This window comes from Psittacula echo (assembly GCF_963264785.1).
Source record: "Psittacula echo genome assembly, chromosome: 5".
Lineage (NCBI taxonomy): Eukaryota > Metazoa > Chordata > Aves > Psittaciformes > Psittacidae > Psittacula > Psittacula echo.
This window is the reverse complement of record NC_137739.1, coordinates 67,366,651-67,387,113: the sequence shown is the minus strand read 5'-3', so window position 1 is coordinate 67,387,113 and position 20,463 is coordinate 67,366,651. Positions and strand designations below refer to the sequence as shown.

The 20,463-nt window shown below is 47.5% G+C and overlaps 1 protein-coding gene across 1 annotated transcript; it reads left to right on the top strand.

Moving 5' to 3' along the window:
* Positions 1 to 5,143: 5,143 nt before the first annotated feature.
* On the top strand, positions 5,144 to 11,958 carry CKB (creatine kinase B; the record flags this gene model as incomplete). The annotated part of the gene is made up of 7 exons (XM_080618444.1): positions 5,144 to 5,336; positions 6,458 to 6,612; positions 7,439 to 7,571; positions 8,481 to 8,652; positions 10,166 to 10,289; positions 11,007 to 11,196; positions 11,780 to 11,958. 7 exons carry the CDS (start codon positions 5,144 to 5,146, stop codon positions 11,956 to 11,958), a joined length of 1,146 nt encoding a protein of 381 aa, XP_080474570.1.
* Between the last annotated feature and the right edge of the window lie 8,505 nt (positions 11,959 to 20,463).

Sequence of the window (20,463 nt, the reverse complement as noted above, 5' to 3'; positions counted from 1 at the left end):
CCCCTCCTTTCCGCGCTCCTTGCTGGGTCCCTGACAAAGGGGGACAGTCACCGGCAGCCCTCCGAGGTGATCCTGCCTCGGGGAGGGGCGGTGTTCCCAGCGGCTGTGGGCACAGAGGAGCAGTCGCCCTCTCTGTGAAACTTGAGGGGCTCAGTGGGCCATGATGCGACCTAATGGACCCAGTGAGAACTCGTGTTCATCGCCCATCTAGCGTGCCAGTGGGGAGTCCTGAAGGCCAGTACCAGCAGGGGTGAAACCCCTTCCTCAGGGAATGACTGTGCTGCTGGTGAACCTGGGCCTCACTTCCTGCACCCAGGCAGGCAGCTTCCAGAAGGTTCTGCTACCCTACCCCATAGCAGCCTGCTTGGGGAAAGGTAACTCAAGGCTGCCAGAGTTCTTCATACGGATTTCGTAAGGCTGTAGGAGAAACCACAGTGTGGGCTCAGAAGCAGTGGAATTGTTATCTAAACCCCAAATAACATGGTATTAACTTCCACTTCTGTGTGATGTTTAGGACTGAAGTAATGTGGAGAGCCCTGTGTGCCCCTGTGGTATGGGGGATGTAGTGAGGATGAGGAAAGAGAGAGAGTATTGCCTCATCTGCTTGCAGCAAGGCCAGGCCACCTGGCATGGGAGGGATATGGGCATAGGAGAGAGCACGTGAATCACCCTGGACATGCAGGTAACATCCCCAGCTAATCAGATAATGCTCTGTATGGTGCTGTGTTCCCCAGTAACCTTTAATGCGCAATACTGCAGAAGAAGTCATCCGTCCACAATCAAGAAATCAGTAACGGAGAGCCGTTTAGATGGCAATTTGCGATTTTTTTTTTAGATGAATGTGAGTCCATCAAGTATAAGGGGAGTTTTGCCCATTACCTTCAGTGAGAACATATTTTTTGTTATGCTTTTGACCTGCCCATATCATAATTGCAGTAGTCTTTGTTATTTAGTTATGAAACTCTTCTCCATCTAATCTAAACATAATGTATGCAGTTTCAGGGGTTTCTTAAACTGCAAACTCCTACTCAGCTGTTTTTCTGACTGGCAATTATGGCTCTACTGTGCCTTTATATTTGCACCTACCTTGTTTTTTTCCTGTCATTTTTACTGTCATTGATTATATATGTAATTGTTCTTATGTCCTTTCCCATGATGAACTGCTGGTCAGATCACTGTGGGCCTGAGTGTATGCAAGATCAAGACACTCAGCAACTCCTAGTTTCCACAGGCACTCAGCTCACTGGAAACGATCAGTACTTTTTCAACAGACTGCCTAAGCAGTGTAAAAAAATACACCAAGGATAATAACTAGGCAAATATATTTTAAGCAGCAAATGTAAATGGGAAGAGAATTTTCAGTTCAGAAGTTAAGCAGATGCAGCTATAACCAATTTCTTTAATTTACTGACACGAGTGTTAGTTTAATTTTTCAATTGTTAGGTAGGAATTGGAAACAATTCAATTGTTTTAGTAAACCACTTTCTCTTGCTGTTTTCTAATATGGTATACTCTAGATTTTCAAGAAGATCCTAATTCTTCAGGTTCATCTTATGTTCATGCAAGTAATTTCAGAAGACACATTCAGTAGCTAAAACCCATCTCTTGCAGTTGTGCACTGCACAACATTTATAATTAAGCCTCTTAGGAAGTTAGCTGCATGGCCCATGATTAACTTCCCTTAATTCTTCGTTGTTAAAGCCCAGTGCAGAGACCTCTGGAGTAATCTCCCCACCTTTCCATCCTGGGCTGCAGAACGGCAACGTGGTGTGTAAGTCAGCGTGCACTACAGTGTCATCCCAGCACGGAATGTAAGTATTGCTGCCTTTATCACAGTCTAACAGGCCATACCGGCTTATCCAAAGAAAGTCTCAGCAGATGAGCGAGATAAAACGGTTGATCAGAGGCTGTTGACACATGGCACAGCATCTATAATTAAGTCACTAGGGAAGCTGGGATGGGATACTGTAAGAAAGGTAGGATCCAATTTACACACAGCTTTCATCAAATCTTAAAATGCTGTCTGAATAAAACCCAGTGAGGCAGAAGCCACTGCTGACTTACTGCAGGCTAGAAATACGTCAAATAGTGGTGAGGAACATGAGCAGAGGGTGCACTGTTTATTAAACATGTAAATTTGGTATATTTTGGTTGGTTTGCACTCTTTGTTTGTCTCTTTCCATGTCTTCTTGTTGGAAGAAGTTTTGTGAAGAGGCGTCTGTGTCAGAACGGCACATTGAGAATATATTTGTTTATAATAACAACTGGTATTCCCTGTTCTGCAGGACAGGGAGGGGAAGATTGTGTCCAGTGGATAGAAATAGATCCTTGGATTTTGGTTCTTGAGGTGGCCTTGACTGAACGAATCTACAGAACAATTATAGTACAGAACAGCTGATTGCTTCTCTGTGCAACGGTAGATTATGAAATAAGACAAAATGAGCCTTCATTACCTATCCTGATACACTTTTTTTTTTTTTAATGAAGAAAAACACTGCAGAAGTACGGTGTAAGAAAATGTTCTTGATTTTTTTTTTTTTGTTGTTCTAAATTAAAAATTAAATCTGAGTGGTTTACATTAAAAAAAATATGCACAATCAAAACTATCTTTGCCACTGAGGTCATCCAGCAATATTAAGCAATATTACACTTAGTTTGAGGACTCTGGGTACAATTTTACACTTACATTATTTGCAGTTTACACTATTGTGAAGCATGAGCGTTGTGTGAAACTAAAAGTAAAATACAGAGGAAGATTTTGTGAGGTTAAGAAGTCAGAGAAGACCTAGAGAGAAGATTTGTTCTTTGATCCAGAAGATAAGAGACTGGACTTGCAGAGATGCTGAGCCCTGGACTTCTGCTGGAGATCTGTGTGCTCAGCATCTGTCTGTCAGATCTGGAAAAACGTGGAAATCTGGATGGCAGACGAACACAGTACATTTTCATTTGAAGCACTCTGGTTTTTATTTTGTAATTATTTCCTCTAGGTGTATGTTACTTTTTTTAATCCTGATCAGTTCTGTAAGTGCATGTGCTTCCAGTTGTTGGGGTAAGGGTAGTGGCTCTGGTGCCAAAAGAATTGGGGGGGGAAAGAGCTCCAGCTGATGTCTCCTGATACTCACAACTTGGGTCAAAGAAAGCAACTCTGCCACTTGGATCTGCATTCACATGGGTGAGTACATGCCGTTTGGACAGGAGGATAAACTGGGTTCTGCTGCGAGAACTACATGTCATAGAAAGATAAACTTATGTAAAGGTGAAAGTCAGATCAAGATAGTCACACTGTTAGTGTATTTATTTCAGCAAACAATGGAATCCTCAGTTGCATCTTGTATTTGGGACAAACCCTGCTGATTCCTACAAATAGTCCAATGAAAGTTACTATTTTCACGAATTTCAGGTGGACTTCAGACGGGTCAAATCCCAACCTTCCTCCTTCCATCTTCAGCAGGAAAATCAGCTGCTCTCTAATACAGATTAAACCCTTTTTTTTTTTTTTTTTGGCACATGATAAGAGCAGGAGACTCCCTGTGCTTTTCACAACCACTTTGAAAGGAGCCATTTCCTTTCAAATTAAACTGTAAGCTGAGCCCACAGATTCACAGGTGCTGGAGGCAAGGTGCAGGGCAAGCAGCAGGACCTTACTTTACAGAATGAGGCAGCTGCTCTTGGGTGCCAGGGGGATTGAGAGCCAGACCTGCAGCGAGCTTGGGGGCATCGGGACAGAACAGCCCTGCCACTATGAAGCCGTATTTTTATGCAGGGGAGTTATTACACCCGTTACTGAATCCTCAGCCAAGGTGTGAAGCGTGACTGGCAGCAGGCCACATGCCTGCACTGGTGTGCGGTGGCACCCTCGAGACGGGATCCCCGTGTGCATGTGCGTGTTCAGTGGGGCTGGCGAGGCGCCGCTGCCACTCGGCTGTGGGCAGCGGCTCGGACGGGAACCCCCAGCCCCCCACCCAACACCGCCCTGCTTCCCCCCGGAGACAAGCAAAATGGCGGCAAGCGCGGGTCCAGCCAGCGGCAGGCACTCACCCCGCCCTGCCGCGCATGGCCCAATGGAATGAATGGGCTATAAATAGCGGCCAATGGGGCGGCGGGTCGCGCTCTATATAAAAGAGGCGCGGCGGCGGTGTTGGGCTCCACTCAGCTAGGGCAACAGTGGAGTGTTGGAGCGGCGTGGAGGTCCTTGCTGCGGTTTGGCTGCGGAGCCCCCGGTAAGTTCTGGGGCAGCAGAGCCGTCCCGTAGCTTTAAAATAAGATTTAGTTTAAAAAAAGTGGGCGGTTTTTTTATTATTTCTTTGCTCCCACCGTGTGGGGTGACCCGGTCCGGCTGAGGAAGGGGAGCGGGTGCGGTGAGGGGCAGCACAGGGCAGGGGCGCCTGGCCGGGGTGGGGGATGCGGCGCGGAACTCCTGCGGGGTGGGGCGCAGGTGCTTACTGGGCTTGCCCTCAGCTGGAGCTGGCCCCGCTCTTAAACGAGATTAACCCGGTATTTAGCAGGGTAGTTACATATGCTCGCCCCAGCCACGTCCCCCAAGGGAGCCGTCTGTTGTGTAATGGATCGTTGGATGCTTCCCACCGCTCCGCTCCCAAGTCGGGGAGCAGCCGGGATGTGGGGATGCTGAGGGTGCCGGGCGCAGCGGATTCCTCTCTAGCCCAGTAGTGGCGGTTGGAGGCGCGGCTGCCTTCAGAGGGCATCGCGGTGCCGCCCCGCTCACCTGCCGCCCGGCCCGTGCTCTTGGTGGGGCCGCGCTTTCCACCCCCCTGCCCGCAGCGTCCCTGTCGCTCCCCCTCCCCCCTTCGCGGAGCCGCCGGCGGGGGCTGCCCCGCGCTGCCACGGCCACTCTGCGCGACCTTGGGCGCGTCCGTTGACCCGGGCGGTGCCCGAGCCACTGCCCTCGCGGAGGGGATGTTGGAGGACCAGGCAGAGCTGGGGGCGGTGAAGAACTTTTTCCGTTGCTCCTTTGTGGCTCTTGCGGAAGGTGGTGTGGCAGCAAAGGTGTGAAAGGCACGGGCGGAATGACAGCCAAGGTGACCTTGCCTGGGTGCCTGGCTTCCCCCGGGCGATCTGGAGCTTGCCAAACCCCCGGTGATAGGTTTCCCCTTTTTCTTCGCAGTGACTGCAGATAGGGGCAGACATGCCTTTCTCAAACACCCACAACCTCCTGAAGATGAACTTCTCTGCCGATGATGAGTTCCCTGACCTGAAAGCTCACAACAATCACATGGCCAAGGTGCTCACCCTGGACCTGTACAAGAAGTTGAGGGATAAGCAGACTCCCAGTGGATTTACGCTGGATGATGTTATCCAGACTGGGGTTGACAACCCAGGTAATGGCGGGGGACCGTTAGATCTGCATAATGATGATCTGTTCTCCCTCCATACTCGAAGTGCTTTTTGACAATGGCATCCTAAGCTCTTCAGTTTCTAAGAGGCAAATCTTGTAAAGCATTGAAAGATGGCTGTAAATGCGTGGCTGGTTAAAAGGGGCCTTTCTTCTATCAAGCCATGTTGCTTGCTGTGATCTGACATACCGATTTCCAAACACTTCAATTATGTAGCTGCTCTGCTAAGTACTTTCAATCAGAAAAGAAAAAAACCCAAAACCAACCCCAAACCCAAATGCATTCTAATTATGACACAATGGGGAAAAAAAGAAAGTCAGCTTACCTGGCTGTTCTGATCTGATTCTACTCCAAACTGGTTATGTGATGTTCTTTAGCACTTCTATGAAAAAAGGGGAACAGATGTGTTTACATGTTAATGTTACAGTATTTATTTTTACTCTAGCAATATCAAAATGGCCCAACTAAATAATCAGAGACTGCCTCCTGATGAGGAGTATCCGGACGTGAGAAGCCACAACAACCACATGGCTAAAGTTCTAACCCTGGATTTATACAAGAAACTGAGAGACAGTCACACCCAGTGGCTTCACCCTGGATGATGTCATTCAGACTGGGGTTGATAATCCTGGTAAAATGCGTTGAGAATATTCTGTGTGAGCCAGCTGAAATAACTGGTGCTTTTGAATATGGTGACTTAAAACTAATTTTGTGGAGGTGGTTTTCATGAGCAGACTACAGAAGTACAGCTCTGTAGCAGAAGAAAAAAAAATTGAAGCATTCTTGCTTACAGCAAAGCATGATTGCTAAGACAAAAATTTCTATCTGGTGGTCTAAATTAGCTAGTGAAACTGGATATGCTATGCGAATTTGTCCTAAACCAAGCTTGACAAATGAGTGTGGTTTAACGGCAACAGCTATGGGTTTCCATAGCACTGCATCTGACTGCCTGGATGAAGTGTAAAATGTAGGGTCTCTCCAAATGTTTTTATGTAAGGATGCATTTCTAAGTGACTAGACCTACCACTACAGAACTTGCCTGGTTGGTGCTACGCTGGAGTACAGCCAAACATCACCCATACTTAGCTCTTCTGATTTCACTTCAGGCCATCCCTTCATAATGACAGTAGGATGTGTAGCTGGTGATGAAGAATCCTATGAGGTGTTTAAGGAACTCTTTGATCCAGTTATTGAAGACAGGCATGGTGGCTACAAACCAACTGATCAGCACAAGACCGACCTGAATGCTGATAATCTGCAGGTATAAACTTCCGATCGATTACTGATGCCTACTGGTCTGAGGACTGGGTAAAGTTGTTGGCAGCCGCCTAAACTGATGGCTCAGGCTCTGTTCCCTGCTTTCACCCAGGACATACCCACAGGCTGCGTGTCCAGTGCAGTCAGACTTATGAGGTGGCTTCATGTGCTGCTGCAGTGTCTAGTCATGCCAGACACGTTCAACATGTGTTTCCATGAACTGTGGGGCTATAGTAGCCAAGCTTTAAGTCACACAGTCCTGGGAGTCAAGGACTGTCATGAAACACCATCTGATTTTGGATCTTAAGTATCACTTGGTGGTCTCATACTTCAGAACAGACATTGCTATGGCTACAAGTAAGGATTTTTGCCCATTTTATGGATTTCAAATGTTACTGTAGACTCTAGGAATCCCTAATGCTGTGTTGATTGGCTAGCTAGAGGTCAGCTTGAGAATAAGAGACTTTGGGTGACAGTAGTCAATAACTCTCATTTGCAAGAGTAAACACCTAATTGAATGAGGGTTTACCTCATGTTGGTGCCTCTAGGTTGCAGATCTGATGAGGTAACAGAAGCCCAGACTGTAGTCTGAAATGGACGTAAAATCTTCTAGCACTACTTGGTATCTGTAGCCTTAGTCTCAGAACAAGTACTGTTAAACAGATAGTTGAGCTGAAGACAAAAGAGTCCTGAAGTAAGACCCCTGCTTGCAGGCCAGGTAGTCAATATGTCTGGTATAAGGTGCACATTAAAATGCATGGCAGCAACATGTATTTTAGGGTAGGTACCTTGACAACAAAGTTGTACTCACTGGCTTCCTAATCTTGTAGGGAGGTGATGATCTGGATCCGAATTATGTGCTGAGTTCCCGTGTCAGAACTGGTAGAAGCATCCGTGGATTCTGTCTTCCCCCGCACTGCAGTCGAGGAGAGAGGCGGGCTATTGAAAAGCTCTCTGTTGAAGGTAAAGTGAAAACTGGAGGCATCAGGGAATATTATGTCCTTTGCACAAGAGATGTTCTTTGCAGTTTGAAAATGGAGGCAGTTGGCAAAAGCTGCCTCCCTCAAGATTTGGTGTGAACATGGAGCCTTCCCTGAAGAAGGCTTATTACATTACAGCTGCCTCAGCATTGCTGTTTGTAGCTAAGAGCAAGAGCACATGTCAGAAGGAAGTTGAACTGCATTAAGTTGACCTTTGCTGATCTTGAAAGCTTTTTTCTATGTGTGTGGGGAAAGAGGTTGGTTCATCACGGCTCAAACCTGAAATATAACAGGTATGTAGCAACTTCAGGGCTTGAGTCATGGTTGCAGTATTTTGTGGCTGCTTTTAATTGACTTTCATTAACATTCAGCTTGCTTAGAGGTGTAGTCTTGCTCCAGATACGCAATTGACTAGAGTAAGCCCTAGTTTTCAGTGGAACTCCTCAGCTGCAGGTTTTTTCTATTGCCTCCCAACTCCATTGAGAGGAAAGGATACACTCAAGGTGCAGTTCTGGAGACCGAGAGTGTAGTTGTTCCAGAACCTCTCAAGGTCAGGGTAACAGTCCTTGACTAGAATAATGCTGTTTGTTGTATTCATGACCTTGATTCTCCTTGGAAGAAAGCATGTCACTTCTACAGTTAAGCAGCAGTAATGATTCTATACTGTATGTAAAGGGACAATGACTACTTGTTTAAGCCTGGAAGCTGCAGACAAATCATCTGATGCTGCCTAAGTTCTGTAATGGCCACAAAGGCATTGCCATTGCAGATGAAAGCAAGGGAAGAACCAAACCCAGCAGATCAGACATTGCCATACTTTGTTTATGGTCTCTAAAGTGCTGAGGATGTCTAGCATCTTCGGTCCCATCCTAAAAGTGACTCTGTCTTTCAGCTCTTGGTAGCCTGGAAGGTGATCTCAAGGGCAAGTATTATGCTCTGAGGAACATGACTGAAGCAGAGCAGCAGCAGCTGATTGATGATCACTTCTTGTTTGACAAGCCAGTTTCTCCTCTTCTTTTGGCATCTGGGATGGCACGAGATTGGCCTGATGCCAGGGGTATCTGGTGAGTATGTCTGGAAGAGGGGAGCTGTATGAAGTCACTGCAAACAAAAGTCTTGCAGTTTCAGTTATGGCTTTTACTGGGGGCAAAATGGCAGCTTCTGAGCTAGTATTACGGAATCTAATGAGAATCTTGTATGGTATCCTCTGGGGAGGTTGCATCTGAACCAGCAGAATTTGGAGAAGTGTTACTATGCCTCATGTTGGGCTGGTAGGAACAAGGCAGCTTTGCTAGCCTGTAGGTAGAGCCTACCCATCCAGCACAGGTTAGTGAAACCCCAGGCAGTAATTGAGGTAGCTTAAGAAAGTAGATCGCTTACAAAGGAGTATATGTGCCACTACATTTAGTTTCTTGTCCCAGGAGCTTAGAGTAACTTGTGCTAATAAGCCATAGCATTTGCTTAGTTCAGACTTGATACTGAATGCATAGTAGTCTCATCGCTTCTGCTTGCAGAAACTCACAGGTAACAGACTACTGGAAAGACTTCTCCCCTTGGCCCCAGATATATTTGGTGACATGAATTGACTGATGCAGAGGTGTGGAATGGAAGGATTCTGCTTATCGGATATAGGTCACCTACATAAACTTGCATCTCAGGAGCTTCTGCAACATAATTAACTTGCTCCCTTGTAAGCTAAGGGCTAGGTTTTTATCAGCTGGAATACTCCAGTCTTATTACTGTAGCTGCACTAGGAATACAACACAGAGGAAGCATGCTTTGTTTCTGGAGGTCACCTTTAAGATTGCATCATCTACTTGCAGATTGCCAGCACTAGATAGTACTGTCACCTGAGCATGACTAATGTACAAGCTTGAAGTGTAGAGTCTCAGTGTTTCCTGCATAAATAACTTTCCTCAGGTATAGTTAATTTTTTGATCCTAATCAAGCTGAGAAATTATCAGCATGATAAATATTTGTGATAGTGCTTGCTGCCAGCTGCAGGCTAGGACAAGAGGGGCCCACTGGTGTTCAGAGGTTTTTATAACATATCTGAAGAGCCCTGATCAAAAATGAATAGTGAAAACTAAACTTAGTTCTCTGCTAAGTTACGAAGTGCAGGTTAACAGAATCTGACAAAATTCTGGTAAAAGGATATATTAAACTTTGTCAACGTGGTGTCATTATGAACATCACTGTACAGGGCTGCCTCAGTCTATAGTGATCACCCTTCTGCAAACTCTGCTGAACAGGCCTTTACATTTGTGAACTTGGGCCACAAGTGTGCTAGGGGAATGACTGGGGTTTTTATGTCAAATCCTAAGACTGGCTCATGTCGTGTACTACTTGTTCATTCTGTTATGTTTAGGTATAGACTAATTTAAACTACCTCTTAGAAAGAGCAGGTAGCTTAACTCTGTTAGGTCCTGCATGAACAAAAGAAGCATGAATAATTTCTTGGAAGAAGCAACTAAGTGAGCCTCTTAAAAGCTGCAATGATGAGTAATTTGGTGCTATTACAATTACCTTGAAAAGGTCAGGTGGGACAGACAACAAGTTGTTCACCTTGTTTCCTAGGCACAATGATAATAAGACCTTCCTTGTTTGGATCAATGAGGAGGATCACCTTAGAGTTATTTCCATGCAGAAAGGTGGCAACATGAAGGAAGTATTTACCCGCTTCTGTACTGGGCTAACACAGGTAAATATTGCCTGAACTGTAGGTTTAAATGTTACATGTCTCTCTGGTTAGATCTGAGAATGCAGACTCTTTGAAAGCCACCTGTGGAGTCCTGCATGGTTGTGCTCCATAACCTGGGTCTCTGGGAACACCCTGATGTGGTCCAGAGCTGTGAGGGTTTTGAAACACTTACATAGACTTCATAGCCACAATGCTTTGCCTAGAATGCGTTCTCTGATACGGCATCCTCACCCAAGTGTTTAAACTGTACTTAAAGGAGATTATACATGGTTTTAGAAATCTAGCATTGAGGTGCCTTGGGTAGGAGGAGAAATTGCTTGAATGTGGATGGACAAAGCTGGACTGCAGTTTCTAGGCTGAATGCTTCTCTCAGCTTCTGGTCTTGATATGAACTTGAGCCTTACCAGCCTCTTCCCTAATCCAAACAGATGTGCCAGTTGGATATATACTAAATCAAGCTTCCCAACAGATAGTGACTTGAGATTTTGTAGTATAGTTTAAAATTAGCCTGTCCCACTGCTAGGAGCGAGGGCCTTAAAAGCCCCTTTTTGGTGGCCCATCTTTCCCAGTGGAGGGAGCTTATGTGACTGATGTAGATAGCTGTTCAAACTGTTGAGGCTGTTGCTGTGTAACTGAAGCTGTAAATGAGCACTAATGGATGACCTACATCCTTCATGCAGTGAACAATCTCTAAATGTCCATTCTCTGCATTTATAGATAGAAAATCTCTTCAAGTCCAAAAACCACGAGTTCATGTGGAATCCACACTTGGGCTACGTCCTGACCTGCCCATCCAACCTTGGAACAGGGCTCCGTGCTGGTGTGCACATCAAGTTACCAAACCTTGGGAAACATGAGAAGTTTGGAGAGGTCCTCAAGAGGCTTCGGCTGCAGAAACGAGGCACAGGTGGGAGGTCATAGTCATGTCCTAGTCAAGTTGCTCTAAGATGCCAGCAGAAGCCTGGGTACAGTCAGAACAATGTCTTGGTTCACACTGGCAGTGCCTGTCAGACCATTCAAAATGTACCCTTGTAAAGTACATGGAAAGAACCAAGCCTTAAAATTGCATCTTGGAGGAGGTGGGGATGCAAGTGCACTGTGTAGACCTTACTGTATCTGGCTGTCTAGGTATGCTCTATATGTGGTATTCTTAGCATCAGATAAGGTGGACCTGGTGGCAGGTGTTCTGTTGTAAGCAGGGATGGGAATCCTGATTTAACTTCTGGCTAGGAAATAGCTACAATGGGTACTTCTAACCACAGGTTAGACTGCTCGTGGGTTAAAAGAGTTAAGAGCTGGCCTAATGTCACGCTGAGTGGCTCATTTTGGCAGTCACATGCAGCTTTATCTCCCTGCATGCAGGAGGCGGCAGCAGCGGTACTTGTAGAGAGTTGTCTTGCTGTGTTCCCATCTCAGGCTAGTGAGGGAAGAAAGGTAGAACTTGCCTACTCTATCTGTGGTCAGTGTGCTAACTCTCTCTCTTGCTCCAGGTGGTGTGGATACAGCTGCTGTTGGAGGGGTGTTTGATGTCTCCAATGCTGATCGTCTTGGCTTCTCTGAGGTGGAGCTGGTGCAGATGGTGGTGGATGGTGTGAAGCTGCTCATTGAAATGGAAAAACGCCTTGAAAAAGGCCAGTCTATTGATGACCTCATGCCAGCTCAGAAATGAAGCACTTTATTTTCATGCTTCTTAACTTATTGGATGAATAATAAAATGTCACTCCAGTTCAAACCCCTGGGTTCAGAGCCCACTTAGTTACACTGTAGAGAAGTCTTCCATCCATCTGTGTTAGAGTTTATTTTTTTGATGGTTGAGATGTTGCTGAAAATTAAATAAACTGTTGTTTTGGCCTGAGCTGTCTTAGATGTGTCAACTGAATGTCTTTGAGGTTTAAGTGCTTTGATTTTATTAGTTATGCTAGATGGGCTGGTTTTGTTTGCTAGCACATCTTCCTGGCTGTGCTGCTGCAATCTACTTGAGCTGTGGTTAAGGCAATGTCAAAAATGAACCTTTAACTTGATTGTAGTTTGTGTAAACTTGAGAACTAGTGTTAAACATGAGTCACAGCAAACATGCCCTACCTCTAAGGCTTTGACTTGTGCACCTGCTCATGGTAACTAAGCTGTCATTATCCTGACTACAGTGAGCAAGACTGACTCCTGTAAGGTAGGGGAGACGGCCTGGTACGAAGAGCTACTGTTTTCAGGCAGGTCCTCCTGGAGCTGCAGGGCAGTGCTCTGAGGTCAGACTTCAGCCCATAATAATACCAACACTGAGCTAGCTTGTGGGGACAAGATAGCATGTTTTATCTAGGGATGTGCAAAGAGTTGGTGTAAACAACTAATTGCCCTCTTTGGGGGAAGAAAGGAAGGTGAAACTTAGATTAAGCCTATGCTGTAACTGGTTTCACCTCAGCTAGGGAAGAGATGGGGCATGTAAGCTGCCAGTCACAGGAAAATAAGTAGATAAGATAAATCTCTTCATCTGACTCTTGTTGGGCTATATACCAGTTGTTCCATGAACTGAAAAATGAGCAGCATAGTCAAAGCATGCTAAGTGGTTGGGCTTACAAGCTCTGGCAGTCCTCTGGGTGTGAGCTTACAGTGCTGGGTCAAGTAGGTCTGTTCTCCAGAATGGCTGTAGCTGGTGTACACATGTGCTTGCTGTGTGGAAGCATCACATTAGCCTACAAGATTAATACTGAGAGCTGGGGAGGACTGGACCCTTAGTGACAACAGCTTTTGCAGCTAGTGCAACCTGGGAAGCAGATAGCACCTGCTCAACAGCTCTACCCACTGCTGAAACCTTTTATAGTGGGAGCATGATGAAAGGTTGATGCATAGCTTCACAGCATGCAGCTTTATATAGGTTTGTGTCAAAAACTGAAGCTTTCTTTTGTAAAGGCTGTGGTATTTCAAAGGTTGATTGCAGGCTGTCACTTAGCTGAAGTGATGACTCCAGCTGGGGTAAGCTGATTAAATTGTGGTGAGGGAAAAGCTGAGGGAACATCTCAGATGAGTTTTTTATTTTAAATACAGCTTTCTACTTGATTCAGAGTTAACTGGGTGGGGGAGAGGAGATCACATGCAAGAGCTTAGTTTCTGCTGGGTGATGATCCTGTATTTGAGTTAATCAGCACAGGCGTTTTTCTGTTTGAGGCTTGTGAAGGAAAGGAAAATGGTGCAAGAGACAGCTGGTTGGTTCTGTATATTCTTCAGATCCCCCTTGCTGTGCTGCTTGTCACTGTTCATAAATGCTTGACAAATACCTGGTTCTGCATCTTGTAATCAGAGGATGTTCAGTTAGTGGTGCTTCTCCTGAACAGGGCATTACTATTGCACTCAAAACAATTACTTAATAGAAGGAGGGTGTCTGAAAACTTGTCTGTTTCTTTCTAGCTATATCAGCTGGAATAAAAAATACATCTCTCCCTATGCATCTTGTTTCTTTTATGTCCTCAGCCCATCGGAGCTGCTACATCTCTCTGTCTTGTTTTAGCCCCTGGGTCCCTGCAGTCTGAGACAGAACTTGTAGCTGGCTAAAAAATGATGGCCAAAGCAGCAAGCCAGTCTTTAATGCTTGCATCCAACTAGAAAATACTTCTTAATTGGTTTTCTTTCCCACCCACCACTACCTTTGCTGTGTTCCCTCCTGTTGCTGCCACAAGGACTAACATGACTGCTTTTGTTTCAGCTCCTACAAAACAATTGACAATATTCCAGAGAACGAACATGTCATGACAAAAGGCTGGACATGGCTGGGACTCGCTAAAAACCTGTGATGGAGAGAAATTAAACCTCCCACCCCCTCAACTTAAAGGCTTTGGTTTCTCAGCATTACTCACTGCTGTGCCCTCAGATACTGCAGCTGTGCAAAGTAGGACACAGAGCGGCCGCTCACTCGTGCCTCAGGCACCTGAAGCTGTGCTGGGCAATGGCAGGCTGCCTTGGCCTTAAACCGAGGGGAGAAGGGAGGTCACCAGTCACTGCTGTGCTTTATACAAGGGAGCTGCAATTACCCTTGCTGGCGGAGCCACCCGTGTCACGTAGCTTTCAGGAAGGACATGGGAGCTGGCATGGCAAGCAGAGCCCTCTGGATGGGTGAGCTCATTCTCTGCATCACACCCAGCGGGGCTGGCGTCCTTCCTCACCCAGCCTGGAGCACTGCACCGGCTCCTCTGCCGGCCAAGAAAGTGCTGACAATGTGCGGGTGTGGACGGGGAGGAGAGGGGCCAGCGAGCCCTTTGGGCTGTGCAGGCACACGTTGCATCTCTCTTCAGCTGAACTTCTCTCACTTACAGGTTCGGAAACAGCGATCATCGCTGCCGTCCTTCTGCTCAGCAGAGTAACTGAGCTGTCAGCTGCAACACGGGCCTTGTTGTGTTGTGCTCTTTCGCTGCCTTCACATACCCTGCTCCCACAGGCTGGCATGTTGTCCCTCCACTGCTGGCCCACTGCTTGAAACATGCACTGGTTTTATAACATTTCCAAGGGGAATTTCCTCTTGTCATTGCCTTTTTCTTCTTTCTGAACATTTCTGTGTTCCTCAGGGAGCAGCTGCCTCTCCCCAGTATGTGTGCAATGGCCATGGAGGGCAATGCCAGCACTGGCAGCAGCCATCCAGCCCAGTCCCCTTTCCTCTCAGCACACAGGGCACAAGCAGCACTTGTCCTTATTCAAGAAACCAAGCTGCCTAAGAACACATTTACTTCTCACATTACACTTACTGGCAGTAGACTGCCCATAAATGCTCCTTATTCCACTTCCATGCTATCTACTGGAAAATTATTCATAGCCTTTCACCCGCTTGTGGACTAAGCCACACAAAGGGTGGTGGTAAGCTCAGCATTGTGGCATTGACACTGGGCATGCTTCCATGCTGTGGGAAGTTCCCAGGCCTGAGTGAAGTGGTCAAGCTCCCTACATGCTCCCTTGTGCCCCCAGCTAAGTGAGGGGACAGGACAGCTGCTTCCCAAGAGATACAAGTGCTGCAAGGTTTCCAATGGGGTGGCCAAGATGTGTGACTCCTCTCTCACAAAATCAAAGTATAAGAGCACGGTGGGTTTATCTGCAGGATGCCTGTGTCAGCCCAGCCTGGGGTGCAGGATGCCGCTGCTCAAGTTCTGCCCTCTGCCAGGGATCCTCGCTTGGCTCACCCCCAACCACAACCAGGGCCAGGGCAAGGCTGTCCTCCAGCTTTTCATTTTGCCCAGCGTGTATTAATCCATCACTAGGCCAAGAATAAAAGGAAAGGTGCTACTGCCTAACACCTCCAGCACCCATCTGGGAGAGAGGAGGTTTAGGCTCCAGCCTGTCCTCAGATGAACATTACCACGTTTTCACTCAATGTGGAGTTGTTTGAGCAGGAGAGTTAGAGTGATTCTATTTAATCTACTTTTTTTCTCCACCCTCCCACACACAGACTGTGGTAGCGTGGTGGGCAGGGCACTCGTCTGAGAATGGAGACGGCATCACTGCCTTTTCATCTCCTGTTTGCTTTGCTTTTCCCCCTGGGGACACAGCAGGCCAGCAGGCTCCTTTGGCTGCTCCAGCTGGTCTGCCTTCCCACTCGCCTAACATACCATAGTTGGAAAGCTGTGAATAGCCTGGGGGTGACCATTTGCTCAGCCCGGTGGGACAGGGCACTTCTTCGCTATCATAGGGCTTTGGTGGGTTTTATTTGTGCCCAGTGAAGGGGAAGCCAAGCCTAGCAATGGAGGAGGACGCCCCATAGCCTAAGCTGTTGAGATGAGAGGCTAATCAGAACCGGGTCTCTTGCATGGAGTGACTCTCTTCCCCTGGTTTTGATGTGTTAGGATGTATTTTCTTACAGGAACCATGCAAGCTCCTGACCAGCTCCTTTCCCAGGCACAACCTGCCCTGGGTTCCCAACCACACAGCACTTCAGCATCACCGCATCGAGCTGCTGGCCACTGCTTGGGAAACCCAATGGCAAGGGGTGCCCTGGGGCTGCAGAGTGCTTGTACATGAAGGTACTGGGTGTCCTCCCTCTGCCTTTGGAAAGAACATCTGTTTTTGTCCAGATGCTGCCTGGAGCCAGGCTGAGTGCTCACTGCCAGGTGAGAAGCTGCACCTACAGCACCCACAGCGTGGGTCTGGGAATTAAACTGGCAGCGTGGGCTCAGACTGGGATTGACAATGGGAAAATCTGCGTTACCAGACAGGGTAAAAATAAACAGAGAAGCATCCAAACCTACCCAAGAGTTTGGTTTTCCTCCTCCAGCCAGTGAATAAGACTATAAGAAATCATGCATATATGTATTTGTATTTATATGTACACATGTATATTTTTATATATGTTTTCACACATATATGAATATAAACTTTCAAAGGGCAAAATGTCTCATGCTCAACACCTGGGAAATTGACAGAAAAATGTGAACATTGAGGTTTTTAATGACTGTGAAAAGCTTCAGCTAAAAAGCCTGAAGCATTCTGTAATGCAATTTCAGGATAAAACCAGAATTGAAGACTAATTTGACAGATACACGTGCAAGCTCCAGATCTCTGTAAAGATTTCAGCTTGTCACCATGTTCAGTACAGGTGGGTGCGACGTTCTGCTCATTCTAGATCCATGATTGATGACCAGAGAGTACAACTGCGAATAAGCCATGCTGAGGAGACCTTGGAAGTCTCAGCTTATATTTTGCTTATTGTGATGGTCTTTGATGGTAGTACTTGAGCACAGCAAAGCTTTCCTGGATTACTTGGGAATGAATGCAACTGAAAAATGAGTGAATTAACTCAAGTGGAACCCCATGTTCTTTAGCCTGGTCTGGCAGGGTGGTTAGCACACACACTGAGGACAGTTTGGTTGGGGTGTAAATAGTGGCTGTTTGCAGTTCAAATGCTGCTGCATGTTCAAAACGCAGTGAAACTGGAGTGAAAAGCAGGTTCAGGGCTAGCGCCAGCCAGCGGGAGCTGATGGGGTTGTGTGCCGACATTGGCACGGGGGTGGGGCGGATGTCTTCTGCTTGTCTGGCCCAGGTGGACAGGGATGAGCTGGAGGCGAGCATAGCAGTGAGATGCAAACAAGACAGCTTTAGGGCACTGGGCGGCGAATAACCTGGGGCAGGAGGGCTGGTGCTTCAGTGAGCGTGGGGCGGGCTGTGTCCTTGCAGTCTGCCCGCGGGAACCGGCCGGTCTGCCTCCGCGCCTGTGCTGCCGTTCCCTGAATCATCGCGAATCCCTGCTCAGGCTGACGGCGTTCCCAGGCTGCGGGCAGAGCATGCCTGTGTGTACTGGGAACCCGGCACAGGCGTCCAGGCAAGGCTGATCCGGACAGCCATGCTGGGACCGAGTGAATGGAGATGTCCAGATGGGCATGAGAGCTCTCTGGTGGGAATGGACACCAGAAGGGCCATGGACTACACTGCTCCATGAGTGGGCTGTGTTCAGCCAAGGGCATCAGGACACTAATTTATTGGATTGCTTCTGTAACAGTCTCCAGGCTGGGACTTGTCTGGGGAGAGATGGCTCCAGAGATACCCATGGGAATGTGCATGGAAAGGGGTTTGTGATGAACCCAGCCGCTCTGGTGCTCAGCCTCAGTGCCCACTGGCTGCTCTGGGCACCTCCCCATCTGGCTGTGGCTCTCCAAAGGCTGATCCCCAGCCTGCACAGCTCTCACAGCATCCCAGAAGGTCCATCCTTCCTACCCACCAAACTCTTGTGAAGCTGCATTCCAGCAGCAGGAGATAAGTGCTGGGGAAGGGTGCACCGCCCCATCACAGTGATGTCCCGAAGGGCTGTGTCCTGGCCAGCATCCCTGGCCACCAGTGACCATACCGTGACAGTTTCTCACTGCAGGGCACCTCCTGACTGCATTAACGTGGAAGACAGTCGGGTTGATAGCATCTTGGAGCAGAGGCAGTAGGGGTTGCACCAGCCAGCTCTCTGCAGAGCTGTGTGAGAAGCACCCTAATGCAGCAGTTTGGATCTGAGCGCCAGCCACCCTTGTGCAATAGCTACATTGCCCACCGGGCACCTCACCAGAGTGCTTGCTCTGACTTACTCATCCTGTGGGGTGCTGTGAAGTGGGGCAGGGTTGAGGGCTCATCTAGGGAAAAGGCTGAGCTAACCTCAGAGCCAGCAAGTGGGTGCCTGGCCAGCATGGAGCCGTAACCTATCTGTTTCCTGCTACCTGGTGGTTTGGCCTTTCGGGGGGGGGCACTTTTTTGGTTGTGTTTTATTTGCAATGAACCCTGTGGTTTGCAACAGGATTGCATGTTTCAGGGTGCAGCCCTGGGAATGTTGCTGTGTCCCTCTCCACCTTGGGAGGACCAGGAAGCCTCCAAGGGCTGAGCACCCTTCCCTGAAGCCCCCTCCTGCTCCCCTCGAAATGCCTTTGAATTGATTGGGGTGGCCCTGGTGCTTGGGGGGGGACACCCCTGAACGCAGGCTGGGAAGACCCCTGCAAAGCACAATTTTAGGAGACAAAAGTTGTGTTTCGTTTTTCCTCGCAAGGAATAAAGGGCCAGGCCTTGAGCAGTGTTTATGAGCAATGGCACCAAGCGATGGGTCAGCTGGAGCCCCTGAAGAGGCGTAAGACAGCAGATGGCCAGTGTGTCCCTCCCAGATAGTTTACATAATCAGAGTCAGAGCCAGCAATGACATGTGTTTGCAGTTATCCTCTGCGCCCTTTCAGCCTTTACCTTCCTGGGGTACCTGTGCACAGTCCTGCTCTTTTGTGATCATATCCATTTCGCTTGCCATTGATGTGGCCACACTACGATCTTCTCATGCAACCTAGTTCAAAAGTGAAGCCTCCGCCAAGAACAACTCCTCTGGAGAGCCGTTATCTCATTGTTTAAATGCTGATGTGCCTTTCAGCTCAGTTTATTCACTTTCAGCAAGCCCTGAGCAGAGCCCATCGGAAACACATACTGGATTACCTAAAAGGGATTTGGAATAAACACAGCAAAAAGGCCTAGAGAAACAGTGAAATACATTTACAAACCCAGGAGCTATTTGCGGCTCAGTGAGCATGGGAACAGTTATTAAAAAGAATGACAAATCTGGGAAGAAAGGTGAAACAGTTTTTAAGGTACTAAGAAACATCTTCCAGTGTGCCCCAGTGAGGGCGGAAGCACTTTGCTGTTTGCCGGTGCTCTGAGTCCCATGACACTTTCTACCACAAACATCCACCCTTAAACCTTTATTAATCCTCCCTTCTGATTTCCGTGTGGGTCATTTAGCATTACCTAATACTGAGCTTAGGGGAAAACCTAATAAGCCATCCACTAATCTTTGAACTTGGCACTTAATTCTCTATGCGCTGTTTCTCAACATGTTCTGTCTTGTCCTTCCACCCCATGAGAAGAGCCCTGCAGTGCCGGCAGAGGGAATTGTGGATGGCCGTGGCGGCAGCCTGGGTTCACGCCGGCGTCAGGATATGGTGACCATGGCTGAAGGGATGCAGATTCTGAATGAACTCTTGTGGGACTTGGGAATGAGCCTCTCAGAAAAGCCGACCTGTGGTGAGACTGTTACCAAGCCACAGTAAGACTATAGGATCCTTGGAAAATAAGACAAAAAATTAAATACACATATACTTATTTTAAGCAATGACACACTCTGCAGGAATCATGCGGCTAAAACATGTTTTAGAATCAGATGAAAGCTTGACAGTGTTTCTCTCCTTTCCAAGGTGGAAAAGCCCCCTGCCATCCTCCCAGATGAGGGATGTGATGTTAACCCCATAGAAGGAAACCTTTGAGGGCATCAATAGCATGAAACCCAAACTCTGGCTTGGAAAAGAAAACAAGAACTCCTGATCACCTTATACCAGGCTCAGTGCTATCAGTACTTTGTGCTTGTATGATGCTGTATTTAGCAAAGCATCATGCAGGCTTTTAGCTGGCCCTCGGAGACTATTGTTAGCCCCATTTCACAGTGTGGAGGAAGCAGCTGAGGCTGGGGACAGAGCGGTCAAGGTGGCTCTTCAACATGGTCCTCTGCCTTCCAGCTCACCCTCTTCAGAGGCGAGGGTAACCCAGTCACTCTGCTTGTTCTCCAGAGGGAATATGGAAAAGAATAAGCTCTCATTTGAGTTGCAGCATCCCCCCTGTCCAAGTGCCTTCCTCACATACAAACTCACAGCCCTGGGCAAGGATTTCCATCAAGTGTTTTTGTCCCAGCTTAGCTGGGTTT